At 33.7% G+C, this 16353-nt stretch overlaps 1 protein-coding gene across 2 annotated transcripts in view; it reads right to left on the reverse strand.

Moving 5' to 3' along the window:
- Positions 1-16353, reverse strand: part of LOC105492574 (sprouty related EVH1 domain containing 1) — a 103564-nt gene that overhangs the window by 8896 nt on the left and 78315 nt on the right. For both annotated transcript variants that reach the window (XM_011759812.3, XM_011759809.3), the window contains 2 exons: positions 10107-10265; positions 144-245 (listed from right to left, as the gene is read on the reverse strand). In XM_011759812.3, the coding sequence (XP_011758114.1) occupies positions 144-245; positions 10107-10265 (261 nt within the window). The remainder of the gene's footprint in view (positions 1-143; positions 246-10106; positions 10266-16353) is intronic.

Below are 16353 nucleotides of genomic sequence, written 5' to 3' on the forward strand. Positions count from 1 at the left end.
TATAAGCACATATGCAGCAAATTTACACAATGAAAAACTTTTTAGTGCAATTCAACTATATGGAGAATTAGAAAGACTGGAAAACTTCACCTATATACTAATTAGTTAAATTCCAAATCAGAAGATAAACTAACATTACTTACCCTATTTTGGGACTTTAGGCTTCCACATTCCTTGGATATTTGCCGCTGTACATATTCCATACTTCTGCTCTGAATGTCCAAGCCTGGCTGACCAAATGTTATCTAAAATACAAACAATTTCTACTTAAATGACACAAGAATTTTTTACTTTTAATGAAACTATGTACAGTGTATATTCCAAAACCTCATAACCTATTAGCAGTAAAGTTTTTCAAAAACGGTTTTCAGAATAAAATATAATTATTTCCCCCCACCTAAAACACAAACAAAAACTGTAGGTCTTTTCTTACACATTTAAACTTTAACAAGTAATGAATACATAGTCGAAAAAGTACAAACAACCCAAATACTCATCAACTAATGAATGGATAAACAAAATGTAGTAAATCCATAGAGTGGAATATTATTCAACCACGAAAAGAAATAAAGTAGTTACACATGTCACAATAATGGTTGCCAGGGGCTGGGAATAGGGAAGGAGTGGCAATGACTGATAATCAGTGTGGGTTTTTTGGGAAGTGATATGGAATGTGATACTGCTGATGGCTGCATAAGCTTGTGAATGTAATAAAAACCACCAAATTATATACTTTTTTAAAGGATGATTTGGTGGTAGGTGAATTACATAGCAATGAAAAAATAGGAATCTTTAGTGTCCTGATACATTTACAAGTGTTTTGAATTGCAAAGCCCATTTCAGACCTAAATTACAGCTAAAATGTATGAATGTTTAATTTTTAAAATTTTATGGTGAAAAATTCCAATATACATAAAAGGAGAGAATAATGTAATGAATCACCACGGGTCTATTATCTAGCTTCAGTTATCATCAACATTTTGGCAATCTTGTTTACTTCTTATTTTTCCAGATAATTTTGATCCAACTCCTACTGTTATATACTTAATAAAAACTATAACCCTGAAAATAAATAGTAATACATGCAGATAGCAAAATTTTCAAATAGTATAAAAGCACATGAAGTAAAAATCTTCCTTCCATCTTAGACCTTTCAGTCCCAGTTTTAAAAGCTAACTATCATAAAAAAAATTATTTTAGTGTCTTCCAAAAATTTTTACACATACACACACCTTTAAAATAGGACCCTTTGTACTGTGCCCTTGGTTTCTGCATTTAATGATACAATATGGAGGCCATTCTATGTTTATAAGTAGAATATGTAAGAATTTAGAAATTAACAAGAGGAAATAACTATGGATTAAGTGGTCTGGGAAGGCATGAAAGGAAATGTGACTTCAAGGAAACACAGAATAAGCTAGGTATTTGGTCAAGTGAAAAACAGAAGAACATTACACAAAAGGAAGCAGAGAGAACAATTTTCTTTCCTGGTACAATACAATGACCTCAACTAGTATATTAAATATGTATTTCTAAGAACTATTTTAAAGAGTAAAAATGTCCATTTTCTCACCACTGTCTCAGAAAAAAGTCATACACATCACTTAAACAATACACACTTTGAAAACTACCTGAGTCAATAGGGTATCTGAATATTAGCTCTCTCACACAATCTCTAAGTGAAAAGACAAATAAACGGACAATATTGACCTTTTCACACTTACTAAAAACAGATGTGATAAGTTACACCCCAATTAATTTCTGCTTTTTAATATCCTCAAAATTTGGTACTTTTGCTATAATCTTCAGGAAAATTTATCAGCTGAAAAAGTCGTAAGAGATGCTTCTTCAAAGCTGGTCACAATTAAATTTTAAAAGGATTCCATTTATAATAAAACAATAAAAATGGTACAAAGAAATAACACTATAAAATATGTATTATCCTTTCACAAAGAAAATGCAAAGTTTTATGTAAAGAAACAGAAAAAGAGCTAAACAGAGGGATATATCATATTCACAAATAAGATGATAAATTATCCCCTAAACTAATATACACATTCAGAGCAATTCAAATATAAACCACAAAAGGATTCGTCACCAGATTTGACAAGTTGGTTCTAATTTTTTTAAAACGGTAAATAGCCAAATCTGGGGGAAAAAAAAAAAAACATCCAAGAGGAATAACAAAGTTAGGCACTTTCTCTACAAATATTAAGTTATTATAGAGCTACAACATTTCTAGAGTAAAGATGACAATGTGGTACTAATTTCGATTAGAGACATCAGAAATACTCAAACGTACATAGCAATCTGACGTGACGGATATGGTACTGCGTATCAGTGCAGAGAAAGGCTCCAATAAACAGTGAGGGGACAATTAGTAACCTATGTGGAAAAATAAAATTTGATCCCTACCATAGAAATCAATTTAAAGTGGATTAAAGAGAAAACTTTAGAACATTTAGATTAGGAAGAAAATCTTTAAGATAAGGATAGGGAGGGGTCTGTAAAAATAATAAAAGATATCATAAATTCAACTGCATTAAAATTTATAATGTCTGTTCACCAAAACACCACAAAGAGTGAAAAATAATCACAAACTAGGAGATACTAGCCGCAAATAAAACTCAGAAAGATCTGAATCCAGAATATACAGGCAAGTGACACAGAACATTTGATTACCTAGCAAAAGGCCACATGAGAGGATGCAGTTAAAATCCATTTGTAAGGGAACAATCACAGTTATTTCCAAAGTCTTTCAAATACTCAATACATATTCCCTGTACGCACGGTACATACACATCAATCCTAAAGTCCAATTTGTCCCAGAACCTTCTGTAGCACATCAATGTCAAAAATCAAATGCTAAATACTCTAAAGAAACTCATGCACATGAATAGTTGCGGACAAGAAAGTTTGTACTAGCAGTATGCCTATAACAACAAAAACCTGAAAACAACTAAAATATCCAATTGGGAGAATAAAAAGAAACAAGTTTTAGAACTATCAAGGAAAGCATGAGAATGTCAGACAAATACAATTCCAGCAAATAGTTACCTCTAGGATGAAAGCAAAGGTATAGATTGGGAGTGTTCCTGTTTTGTTTGGTGGTTTCTCAAGTATTCAGTGAATATATTCTTTTTTATGTATTAAACATGTCATAAATCTCTGACATATGCTGTCATATTTGTCTAGTGAAATGAACCCGGTAATGTGAAAGTAAAAGAAACTGAGTTAAAGAACTATATAATGGCTTCCAGGCCTTTAAGACTTTGAAACAATGTATCTATCCATCCAAAAGATTTTTTTCTTTTTTTTTTTTTTTGAGACGAGGTCTTACTCTATCACCCAGATTGAGTGCAAGGGTGTGCGTGGCTCACTGCAGCCTGGACCTCCCTGGCTCAAGCAATTCTCCTGCTTTAGACTCCTGAGTAGCTGAGACTACAGGTGTGTACCACCATGCCCAGCTAATTTATATATATATATAATTATATATTATATATATACACACATATATACGTGTGTATATATACATATATGTATATATAAATGTATATATATATACACGTATATATGTATATATAAATTTATATGTTAGAGATGGAGTCTTGCTATGTTGCCCAGGTGGTATCAAATGCCTAGTCTCAAGTGATCCTCCTACCTCAACCTCCCATTGTGCTGGGATTGCAAGGGTGAGCAACCATGCCTGGCCTCAAAAGATTTACTAGCTCTTCAAAGCATTAAACAACGAGTCAAAGACAAACACTAGCAATGCCTATTGAAGCTTTACTAAGGGAACCTAAGCTAACGCAGTTGATAATTCTTTATGGGTCCCATCTCTGCAGATCTAGTGAGCATATGCACTACCGGCCTTTTGTTTTGAACTGTCTTTTCAAGGACATCTGTACAGTGAAACCCTTGAAAGACATAGTGTTTCCCCTTTGGAAACAGGCTTGTTTAGTGTCCAGTATAACAAAGACAGTATCTCCTTCCTCAGCAAGTAAGGCAGGCTATTGAACTGCATTAAAAGTCATTATAAAAGACTTGGCTTCCCTAAGTTCAGGGTTCCAAAGCTGGGATGCAAACCCACCGAGCGGACAACGTATTTCTGAGCATCATTCCCATGGGATTTGCAGGAGCAAGGGAAATCAACACAAACATGAAGCTCATGCTACTATTGTACTGTGAAGAATAACAAAGTCCTTTGTCTCTGACCCAGCAGCCATGTCTTCTAGCAGCATTCATAAAACTAGTAAGTTAACTTGCTAGCTTACTCTTTATAGTTCAGCAAGGCAACTGTCTAGTCCTTTTGGCAAGGCTGTTCCTCTGTTGTAGAAAAGGACCCATCAATTTACCCCAGTTGAATGTTATTAAACATTCAAAGGACATAGTTATTTTGTTGAGCATTTACACTCACCAAGCTAGCTTTCAGTGATGATCTCATAAAGACCTATTTTTGGTAGAGAATGTGTTAATCACGCTACTACAAGTAACTACAGTCCTCAGGACGGTTGAAATCAAATTTTATGTTCTGATTTTCACCTATCATTTTCTTAAACTCAATTACTTGAATCTCTGAAAATGACTTTAGTTCTAGTATCCTATGAAAATAAGGTGTCTGGTCTGCAAGCTGAGGGCCAGATTCTGTACTATGGAAAACTCATCCTGTGAGGCCTTCTGGGTCACATACAAATGGACAACTGCTACACTATCCTAACAGCACTGTGCTGAATCATACTGTGTTTTATTCCTATTAAGAAACTTCTACAATATTTCTTTACTATACGTATAGCTATAGTCTACCGCAGCTTTAAAAGAGAAAACCATTCCATTATAATTCCTATTAAATTGAGAAGTTCACCAATTATAACATCAGCAAATGTGTAAACATCTAGTTATGAAAATTCATATAATATAACCCTTGTTTCTCTAAGTCACATCAACCTTGGAGATAAGAAAAAGTATCAATTACAAGTATTATTGTTCTATTTATTTGACGTTTTTCCTAAGTGCTTTATATATAAAACATTATTTAATATTCATAACAACTCTAGGAGGTAGATACTGATATTATACCAATTTACAGATGAGGATACTAAGGCACAAAGAACGTAAGTAACTTGTCCAAGGCCACACAGCCAGTAAGTAAAGAAGCTGGAATTCAGACCCAAACAGAATAGGCTCTAGAGACCATGTCATAATCCCAAAGCTAAGAGCTGTCTGCCAAATGTTGTTCACATCTCTCTCTGTAGTTATTTAGCACTTTTTGTGCTTTCTACCTGATAACTACATTATTCAACCACCCCATCATAACCGCCATTACTATTTTGGGAGAAGAGTTCAGTTCTTTTTCCCCATTAATCAAAAGAACACCTTTAAATTTATAGTTCTTTCAAAGAAGGTAGGCCAAATAAATTCCCTGGGCCTGGGATGAGGAATACTGGTATATCATAACGTCCCTGTGTTCCATTCACCGTGTTTTCTTTCCCTGCTCAACTGTATGAATCAGTGACTTAGTTCAGGATATGCATACTTTACCTCTCTCCTACGTTGACATGAGTTTTTCTGCCCACTCAATATGTGGGAATATATTTTGTATTAAAAACTGTTAAAATGAGTTATCTCCAGATTCAACTGTCTCATAGGATGCCTGGACGTTTATAAGCAAATATGACTCCTAGTGGGTTCATTTTAATATCCCAAAATCTCTAGTGAAAACATGCAGATTGCTTTTAGCCTTTATTCTTGCAATTATTTTGCTCAAGGTAAAACTGGCTTGCAATTTTTTTCTTAATTTTTCTTTAATTTTTTATAAAATTTCATAATAAATTTGGACAACATACATAAACTACAGATAATTGTTAATCACTAAAATTAGGTAGTTGGCCAGTTGGCCAGTTTGTTGTGAGGATTAAGAGTTACACATAAGTAAAGCACTTAAAACAGTATCTAGCACATAGTAGTTACCAGCTATGATAAAAATTAATAATAACGATCAGTGAAAAATAAAGCTACAGGGAGCCTGGGAGACTTACCTGGAGACTTTTACAATCCATGTCTACCTTGAATAATTCAAACTGTACTTGCTATGGTATGAGAGTTGCTGGAAGAAAAGGTCCTAGATGATCTAGAAGTTTTTTTGTTCTCTCTCTACCCACTTTTAAGACTTTAGGACAAGAATAGTACGGCCCACAATGCTGAATTTATCAAGTTTGAATTTCATTAACTTTCTGTCTCCATAGCAAATCTGTAACTCTACCTAAACTTCACTTGCACCTCTCTCTTCTCATGCAATTCTCCTGTCTTTACAGTCTCTGTTGCACCTTTCTCTATCAATTTCTCTCTGTCCTGAATCTTTTAATTTCTCCACTTTCTTCATCTTATGACCATATTCATTTCTTGACCCTGCACCCTCGAACTCCATCTATTTGTTAAGGAAGGCTTTTGCAGTCAAGCTTCTAGAGAAGTGGCTAGCAAACATCATCTTTGTTTCCTCTCCAGTCATGCACACCTCTTAATCCCACTGAAAATGTGGTACAGTTATCAATTACCTTTATAGAAATGAATTTGAATTTTATTGGGGCATTATTGCTGTAAAATATTAACTAACTACTCCATCATCTCCTTTCCTTACTCCATCACTGTCCTCCCCAGGATTCTGAGACACCCTTTTCTGGTTCGTCTAATGTGACTGCTCTTTCTTAACTCACTGACTCAATATTTAGTGATTCCCTACTGTTAATAGTTTTAAAATAGAACATAGTCTACCAAAGTAATTCTAACTGTCCCCATAGTTTCAATTTTCTTTCTCTGATAATGATTTCCAAAATTTATCTCCAGTCTTTAACTCTCCCTGAGCTTCAAACAACATTTAAAGAGCTACTGGCTGAAAATTCCTAAATCTGTTCAAAGGCATGAAGTCACAGACTCCAGGAGCTCTATACACCCAAAACAAAATACATAACCTAATACCTAGGTATAGCATAATAAAACATCTGAAAACAATAAAGATATTATTTCTTAATAGGAAGGGCAGAAACTTCTCAATGGTATTACATTTTTTAAATTGATGAAAGAAAATAAATTATAACAGAATTCAATGAAAAGCAAAACATCCTTCAAAAACGAAGGAAATAAAAGATTTTTTTTCAGATAAATGAAAACTGAGGTTCAGCAAGCACCAATAAACAGCAAATGATCCTAGATGGAAGTATAATACATAAGGTATTGAAGAATGTCAAAAGTCATAAAAAGGTGAATAAACCTAAATGAATGCTGACTGTTTAAAATATTTTTGCAAGGTTTTAAATTTTATAGAGATAAAGTTTGTAATGACAATTACATAAAAGGTAAAAAGGAGGTAAATTGAGTTAAGATACTGTAGATCTGTGCATTATCCTGAAAATGGTAAAACATTAATACACGATAGATTTTAAGGAGGCAAGATACATTTGTAATCTCTAGGATAATCACTAAAAATACTGAACAACTGTATTACTAATTAGCTAATAAAGGGATGAGAATCAAGTAATTAAATATATTTGAATAAGCACAGTGAAGGAAAAAAACACAGCAAATGGGGCAAATAAAAAATGAATAAAATGGTAGATTTATATCAATAATTGTAGTAAAAGTAAATGAACTAAATACTCCAATTAAAAGACAAAGACACTCTGGGGAAAATAAAAAACCCAAACCCAACTATATATGGTTTAAAAGAGAGGTCTGAAATGTTGGAAGTAAAAGGAAAAATACAAACAAAAAAAACTATTGTGAAAGTGCTAACCAGAAGAAAATTGATGTAATCAGACATCAACAAAGTATTTGTAGGCAAGAAGTATTACTAGAGACCAAGGAGGATATCTCATAATGACAAAAGGATCGATTTAACAAAAAGGCTGCTATACCCAACTACTAAAAATGTGCATTCTTTTTGAATGTACATAAAACACTGGGCCAGGCGCGGTGGCTCACGCCTGTAATGCCAGTACTTTGGGAGGCCGATGTGGGTGGATCATGAGGTCAGGATATCAAGACCATCCGGGCTAACACGGTGAAACCCCATCTCTATTAAAAATACAAAAAATTAGCTGGGCATCGTGGCAGGCGCCTGTAGTCCCAGCTACTCGGGAGGCTGAGGCAGGAGAATGGCATGAACCCGGGAGGCGGAGCTTGCAGTGAGCTGAGATCACGCCACTGTACTCCAGCCTGGGCAACAGAGTGAGACTCCATCTCAAAAATAAAACAACAACAACAACAAAAAACACTGACTATATGCTGGGCCATCAACCAAGTTCCAACAAATATCAAAAAAATGAAGTCATACATGAAATCATCTTTATTTGTAACATTAAAGAGAAAACTAGAAAACCCCAAATATTTAGAAATGAAACAACCCATTTCTGAAAAATGGTAAAAATACGGCATATCATCATTTTGCCAATGATGGGTATTGGAAGCAGAATAGCATATGGTAGTTCACTCCTTTATTCATTCTCCCTCTGGTATGTCTAAAATTTTCCATTAAAAATGAATAAACTAGAAAATATTGTAAAATGTGGATAGAGCACTTAAATGAAATTTTATAGCCTTAAATACCTACATTAGAAAAAGAGAGAAAAAGAGGAAAAAAGCTGAAAACAAAAATCAAGAAACTAAGCTTTCACAAGAATCTAAAACCAAGAAAAGCTAAAACTTAATAGTGTAGGCAAATAGAAGCAGAAATCAATGAAATAGAAAACAAACATTTAAAAAAGTAAAAAATCCAAAAGTTATCTTTGAAAAGGTTAAAAATGATCAACTCCTAAGCAAGAATAATCAGAGAGAAGGCACATATTTTCAATATCAGCAACCAAAAACGGGATATATTTATGCCAATGAACTTAAAAATTTGGATGAAATAGACAAAGTTACTGTAAACTATAACTTGTGATAGCTGACACAAAAAGAATTAGGAAACGTGAATAGTCCTGTGCCTGTTAAAGAAACTAAAATTCCATAGTTCAAAACCATCTAAAAAAAAAAAAAAATCCAGGCCCAGATGGCTTCACTGGGGAATTCTACCAAACCTTTAAGAAAGAAATAACAACCAATCTTAAACTCTTCCATACATGCAAAAAAGAAATACTGTCCAACTTATTTTATAAAGCCAGCATACCCTGATAGCAACAGCTGATAAAAACATTGTAAAGGGCCGGGTGCAGGGCTCACGCCTACAATCCCAGCACTTTGGGAGGCTGAGGTGGGTGGATCACGAGGTCAGGAATTCGACACCAGCCTGACCAAGATGATGAAACCCCATCTCTACTAAAAAGTACAAAAAAATTACCCAGGTGTGGTGGCAGCTGCCTGTAATCCCAGCTACTCGGGAGGCTGAGGCAGGAGCATCGCTTGAACCCAGGCGGCAGAGGTTGCAGTGAGCCGAGATCATGCCACTGTACTCCAGCCTGGGCGACAGAGTGAGACTCTGTCTCAAAAAAAAAGGAAAAAAAATATTATAAGGAAGAAAAATTATGTTGATCTCTTTTATAAGCACAGACATAAAAATCCAAGATGAAATACTGACAAATCCGCATGCTTGAATGTGTATGTATATATGTATGTGTGTGTGTATAATGAATATATCACATGGCAACCAAGATGGGTTTATTCCAAGACTGCAACGTTGCAAACCAATGACTGCAATTTAACAGGATAAAGGAAGAAAAAAATAGAATCACCTCAATTACTGCGGAAAAAGCATGTAATAAAAATTTAGTTCTCTAAGAACAAAAGGTTATCCTTAATCTGATAAAGAGATCTATAAAAACATATAGTAAACACATCATAATTAATGATAAATATTGAAAGCTCTCCTGTGAGATAAGGGGTAAAATAATGCTTGTGATGTCCCCTTGCTCAATCACTACACCCATATAGGACTTTATGGTGTATATGTTTATTGTTTCACTCTGGATTTGATTTGTTATAAATCAAATTATCCTGGTTTTTTTTGTTTGTTTTACTGTGTCTGGTAAAGGGCAGATGGTTTTAATGTCCTTATCTAAGACATCATCCAATTTCTACACATATAAACAACGTGCTGAAAAAATACTTTATCTTCTTACCTGATTGGCTTGGCTTTGCATGTAGACTCTTCTGGCATTCAGATCTTCAAAGGGAGAAGGTCTTATATTTGAGCTTCTATAAGGCTCACTGGTAACAACTGTCTCTTGCTGAAAAAGGTGATCCTTCACTAGAGAACTGGAAGAATCCTCTTCAGTTGCCTATTGGGAACAACCCTCAACTCATTAGTTGCCAGAATAAAAACCACCACCACCACAAAATAAGATACTAAAAATGTATTAGTATTTAGCAAGTCAGTAAGTATATATCACTGCCATCACTATAAATTGCAATTCCCAAAACTCAAATGTACGTGGTTAGAACTATGTCAAAATACAGTAATATGAACTTTTAGAAAAATTCAACTTCATGAGAAAAACAGGCTTTATTAAAAATAACATGAAGAACTAAAAGGCTAACCATGTCATGTAGAAGAGCTATCTAATTATAATAATGTTTTTAACTATAATAAAAGTGATAAATGTACATAGAAAATGCAGAAATTATTAGGAAGAAAACACAAATCTATGTTTTAGTTTGCAAGTTAAAAAAAAATGTTCCAAGAACTCTGCTGTTGATAGTGAGTCAAAAGACAGAAGACAACAGTAGTCTATTACTGTGTTGAATAAGTGAATGAATAAATTAGCCTCAACTTGCTGATTATGTAGGATTTAAATCATGCACTCTCACTAGACTTAGGTTGGGAGATATGCTCAATAAATGACACTCACTAAAGACATGCTTTTAAAATGTCATAAACAATAATTTATATAAAATAAATGTTAAAGTAAGTAAAATTTAGTACACTACAAAACACAAAGTCCTGGAAGGGCTTTGTTTCATTTAATTTTTTAAAGAAATGGGATATTACTTTTCCCATCACTGTGTAATTATTTAAGAAAAAAGCTGATACAAGTAAAAGTGGCTGAAGCACTTTCACTAGCTTATTCTAAAATAATTCAGAGCAATCACTGTAGGGCTAACAATTTTAAGGGTTCAAACTTTCCACAAGCTTTTCTTTTTAAAAGATTTAAAAGATTTTGTTGGTGCTACTTCTAAAATTAACAAATAAAATTCAAAATTGACTAAGATATTTTAAATGTATAAATGCAAGTTCTAGTTTTTGTTCTAGAGAAAAAATAGCCTTGTCTCATTTAATTCCTTTGGCATGCAATCACTCAGTTAGAAAATCACTGTAATACCAACGCTATTTTATGACACTGGGCTATCACAAGGATATAATAATAATTAAAAATGCTCTTGAAACTCAAAGCTGTTATTGCATCAAGGAGTAGGCAATTGAACTATTAAAAATACATCTGAGAATCTACTGTCACTTAAAATTATGTCAAAACTGGCTGTCATTTTTACCCAATTTTCATAACAGCTGTCCCAACGTGTTGTGACAGTTGCTGATAAAATATTGGAAAAATGTTGGCTAAACACTGATATCCAGCAAACATGCTTTCAAAATACATAATCGAAAGTGGGAAGAGCAGAAAACTTCAGGAAATGTATTTATTTGTTCCAGAGATTTTTGAAAATAAATGACTCAAATAATTGTCAAAAATCATAAGCAAACTGAATAGAAGAAAATATTGGGAGAAAAAAATAGGTGAGAAAAGATCTAAGTTAGAATTTTGTCTTACTTTAACTTCTCTAAATCACAATTTTTTTTTTTCTTTTGAAACGGAGTCTTGCCCTTGTCGCTCAGGCTGGAGTGCAGTGATGCAATCTTGGCTCACTGCAACCTCTGCCTCCCAGGTTCAAGCAGTTCTCTGCCTCAGCCTCCTGAGTAGCTGAGATTACAGGCACCCGCCGCCACGCCTGGCTAATTTTTTTTTTTTTTTTTTTTAAGTAGCAACAGGGTTTCACCACGTTGGCCAGGCTGGTCTCGAACTCCTGACTTCAAGTGATCCACCTGCCTTGGTCTCCCAAAGTGCTGGGATTACAGGTGCACAATTTCTTTTTATTACAAATTGAATATCTGCCTAAACAATCTCAGGGTTGGGATGCTCAGGAGATTGAAAACTATAAACAAGCGTAAGTTTTAGTAGTAGTATCAGTGAATTAAAAGATATTGCTTTTAATTGAGACTTTTTTTGAATTAGATTATCTTTTACTAAATTATAACTGAGAAGTCATGTTAAAATTATAAATTAAAGCTGACAAGCAAATCTGCATATGAACAAACTTAGTGTCTTGCTGTAATGAGCTGGGTTATTCTATTTATATCCTGTAAATTAAACATTAACACATTTTACTTTAAATAATACTTTTTAAATAATAATACTTTTTTAAAGGAAATATCACAAGTGTTTGTTGCTTCATGAAATTGTGTGTAATATTTAAGTAACAAACGATTTTTAAATGTTTACCAATGTACCTGGAATTAACCTATTAACTAGGAATAGTTCATATTGCACAATGAATTTATAGCTACACACCTAAATGGGTCTCAGCGAATAAAATAACCAAAGCATCATTCAAGTGGCTGATATGGCAAACAAAAGACTGTTTGAAAATGCAAAGTATACAATCTACAATGAAGTATATATTATTCATGAATTGTAAGAATCAAATTAACATTTTAGAGAATCCTAAACTAGAAAAAAAGTATCTTCCTACTACCTAATTATCTCTTTCAGTAAGTTAAAAGTTTCAATGCATATTAAATTTACAAGTTTTTTAAGAAGTGGTGATAAGGAAAACAGGCATACTCATTCATTGCTAAATCTACACACAAAGAAGTAAAATAAAATCTGGAACAACTCTTTCTGGAAAGCAATTTTAATAAACTGTACCAAAAGCTTTTAAAACATTCACACATTTTGATCACTTCTTGAATCTGGCAAAGAAAAGAGTACTAAAATGGAAAAAGCTTTAGGCACAAAGTATTTTTCTCAGATTATTTGTTGTTTTAAAGTTTTTTATTTTTTTATTTCACTAGTTTTTTTGGAGAACAAGTGGTGTTTGGTTACACGAATAAGTTCTTTAGTGGTGATATCTGAGATTTTGGTGCACCCATCACCCGAATAGTGTACACTGTACCCAATGTATAGTCTTTCATCCCTCACCACCCCCACCCTTTTCCGAGTCCCCAAAGTCCAACGTATCATTTTTATGCCTTTGTGTCTTCATAGATTAGCTCCCACATATGAGAACGAGTGAGAACCTATAATGTTTGGTTTTCTATTCCTGAATTGCTTCACTTCGAGTAATAGTTTCCAATTCCACCCAGGTTGCTGCAAATGCCATTATTTCTTTCCTTTTTATGGTTGAGTAGTATTCGTTAATGTGTGTTTGTGTGTGTGTGTGTGTGTGTGTGTGTGTGTGTGTGTGTGTGTGTGTGTGAGTGTATACCACATTTTCTTTATCCCCTCATTGATCGATGGGCATTTGGGCTGGTTCCGTACTTTGTAACTGCAAATTATGCTGCTACAAACATGCATGTGCAAGTATCTTTTTCGTATGACTTCTTTTCCTCTAGGTAGAGAACTATTTTTAATAGTAAAAAGAAACAACCATGCCATAATAAGAGAATGGTGAAGCAAATTATGATATGCCCATAAAGTGAAATATGGTGCTGTCATTTGAAATCAGGTTTGGGAATAATGTAATATATAATGTAGGAAATGTTTAGTGTTAAAAACTCAGTATATAAAATTTTATTTACAGTATTATCACAGTCATAAAAAGATAAAAAGTTAGAAGGAAATAAAATGAAGGTTAATACTCCTTGATGGTATGATTAATTTTCTAATTTTGTAAGCTTACTTTTATATAATTTTAAAATCAAGGTACTGAATACTTTCTCCCTTACTTTTGATATACAATCATTTTATATTTTAAATTGCTATTATTTTAAACTTTATTGGAGGGGTGACTCAATGAGACTGATCTTTTTTTCAATTACCATGTTTATGAATTAATATTATTGCTAGAATGAGACAGGTTTAGCATCAATTCTATTCCTGTTTTGCCTTTCTTTTTCAAGAGACAGGGTCTTACTATGTTGTCCAGGATGGCCTCAAACTCCTGGTCTCAACTGGTCCTCCCTAGTAGCTGATACTACAGATGGGTACAGGCCACTGTGCCTGATAAATCATAATATTTAAAAGCATAATACAAATATACTATATCAATGAAATCACTTTTAGCTTAAATACATTTTCCCTCTTCATCTGAAATAATTAACTGAGAGACATACTATACCTTTGCCCAAATCCTTCTGAATTCATGCAGAATATGTCTTTATGTCAATAAAATAATTTTCTAAACAAGGTAATCTTCTGAATATCTTTCAAATCCATTTCCTCTTCTCAATACCCACTATTCACCATCTTAATGCAAAGCCCTCATTATCTTTTTTTGCCTGTCTTATTTCAGTAGGTTTCTAACTGATTTCCTTGCTCCCAGCCTTTGTCCCATTATTCTTCAGGCAAATCTAATTGGTTTTTCTGTTCAAAACCCCTTAAGGTTTCCAATTACCAAAGCTTTGTTGGAAGACTAGGCACATACTGGAGGACAGGGAGGAGAATAAGTATTCGCTAAGGAACTCTTTTGCAAGGTACATAATTTACACAGTACATAGAAATGGGCCCTCTCTCCCTGAGAAACATGAGACTCACAAGATAAAGCCCAATTTTATTTTCCTATGAAAAAGAAATGGACAGTAAGTACATGAAAACATACTGAACATTAAAGACACATGAAAGTATAATGCCATTTTTATATACTAACTAGGTAAGACGTAAAAAAATACGTAGTAACACTCAATGTTGGCAAGGGTTTGGAGAAATAGAAATACTTTTTTGCACTGTTGGTGAGAGTGCAATTTGACAATGCCACTGGAAAAAAAAAAAAATTCATACTTTTTGACCCAGCATTTCTGAGAGATTGACTACATATACAGACACACACAGACACACACACACAATCACAGTAGCACTATTTTTTAACAAAAACAAAGAAAACAAGAATCAAAATATTTTACGGCTCTACCAGCAGGGAACTGGTTTAAAATTATAATATATGATAGAATTCTGTGCAGTGATTAAAACGATATTTTCAGTATTCCCAAGCTATTGTTAAATGAAAAAAGCCAGGTACAGAACAGTCAATATGGCATGATCCCATGTGTCTAACTGATAGAAGGATGAATTGATGTATATATATTTTTACTTTTAAAATACCAGAAATTATTACACACCGAACTATTAATATAGTTCTGGGGAGTTGAGGCTAGAACCAGGGGACTCATGGGTTCTCTAAGGAGTTATTTTATATGTATAAAGGACTATACACATAACCATATAAATAATAATAGAACGTGTACATTTGTCACCCAACTTCAGTGAACATAACCAATACAACTAATTACCCCTTTGTGTTTCTCCACATTAGCACTCCCACCTGTATCACTTGGACCCTCAGCAGATAAACCCTATCTTGAAGTCATATTGTTTTTCATTTTCTTATCTTCTTTACAGTTTCACCACACAAATATCCCTTAACAATATTAGTTATAGATGCTTTTGAACTGACTGATATCATGGGATATTCTGAAACTTCTTTGCTCAATTTTTTTCAGTGAAATTCATTCACACTGACATGTGTAGCAATAATCAGTCATGTTGACCTCTGTGTACCAATGACAGCTGAAATATATTGAGCATTTTCCATGTGTCAGACAGTCTCAAGTACTTTACATGGGTTAACTCAATCCTCACAATCATCTTTTGAGGTACACAGCATTACAACCTATTCCATATGAAGAGACTAAAATTCAAAGGGATTAAGCAACTTGCCTAAAATAAAAGTTACTAGGTGGCAGAGTCTGGATAAGAACACTACAATTTATTCATCTATTCTCTGCCTATGGATGTTTGGGCAGTTCTAATTTTTGGCTCTTTCAATAAACGTTGCTAGGAATAATAGTTTATAGGCCTTATGGTATATATACCCAAGAGTTTCTCTAGAAGATATCCAAGAATAGAAATGCTGGGTCACAGGATATACATATGTTCCAGTTCTCATAATGAAAATGATTTTCGAAGGTGGTTTAAACAATTCATATATCCACAATGAGTGCTCCATATTCTTACCAAGACAAGGTGCTGTCATACTGTTCACTCTTATATGTATATCTGTTATTTAATTCGTATTATAATGGATCCATCTTATTAAAAATTACATAGTGGCTTTCCTTATGTGAATAAGAAACTCCAAGAATGAACAAAAGAATAA

This window comes from Macaca nemestrina, chromosome 7 (genome assembly GCF_043159975.1).
Source record: "Macaca nemestrina isolate mMacNem1 chromosome 7, mMacNem.hap1, whole genome shotgun sequence".
In the NCBI taxonomy this organism is placed as follows: domain Eukaryota; kingdom Metazoa; phylum Chordata; class Mammalia; order Primates; family Cercopithecidae; genus Macaca; species Macaca nemestrina.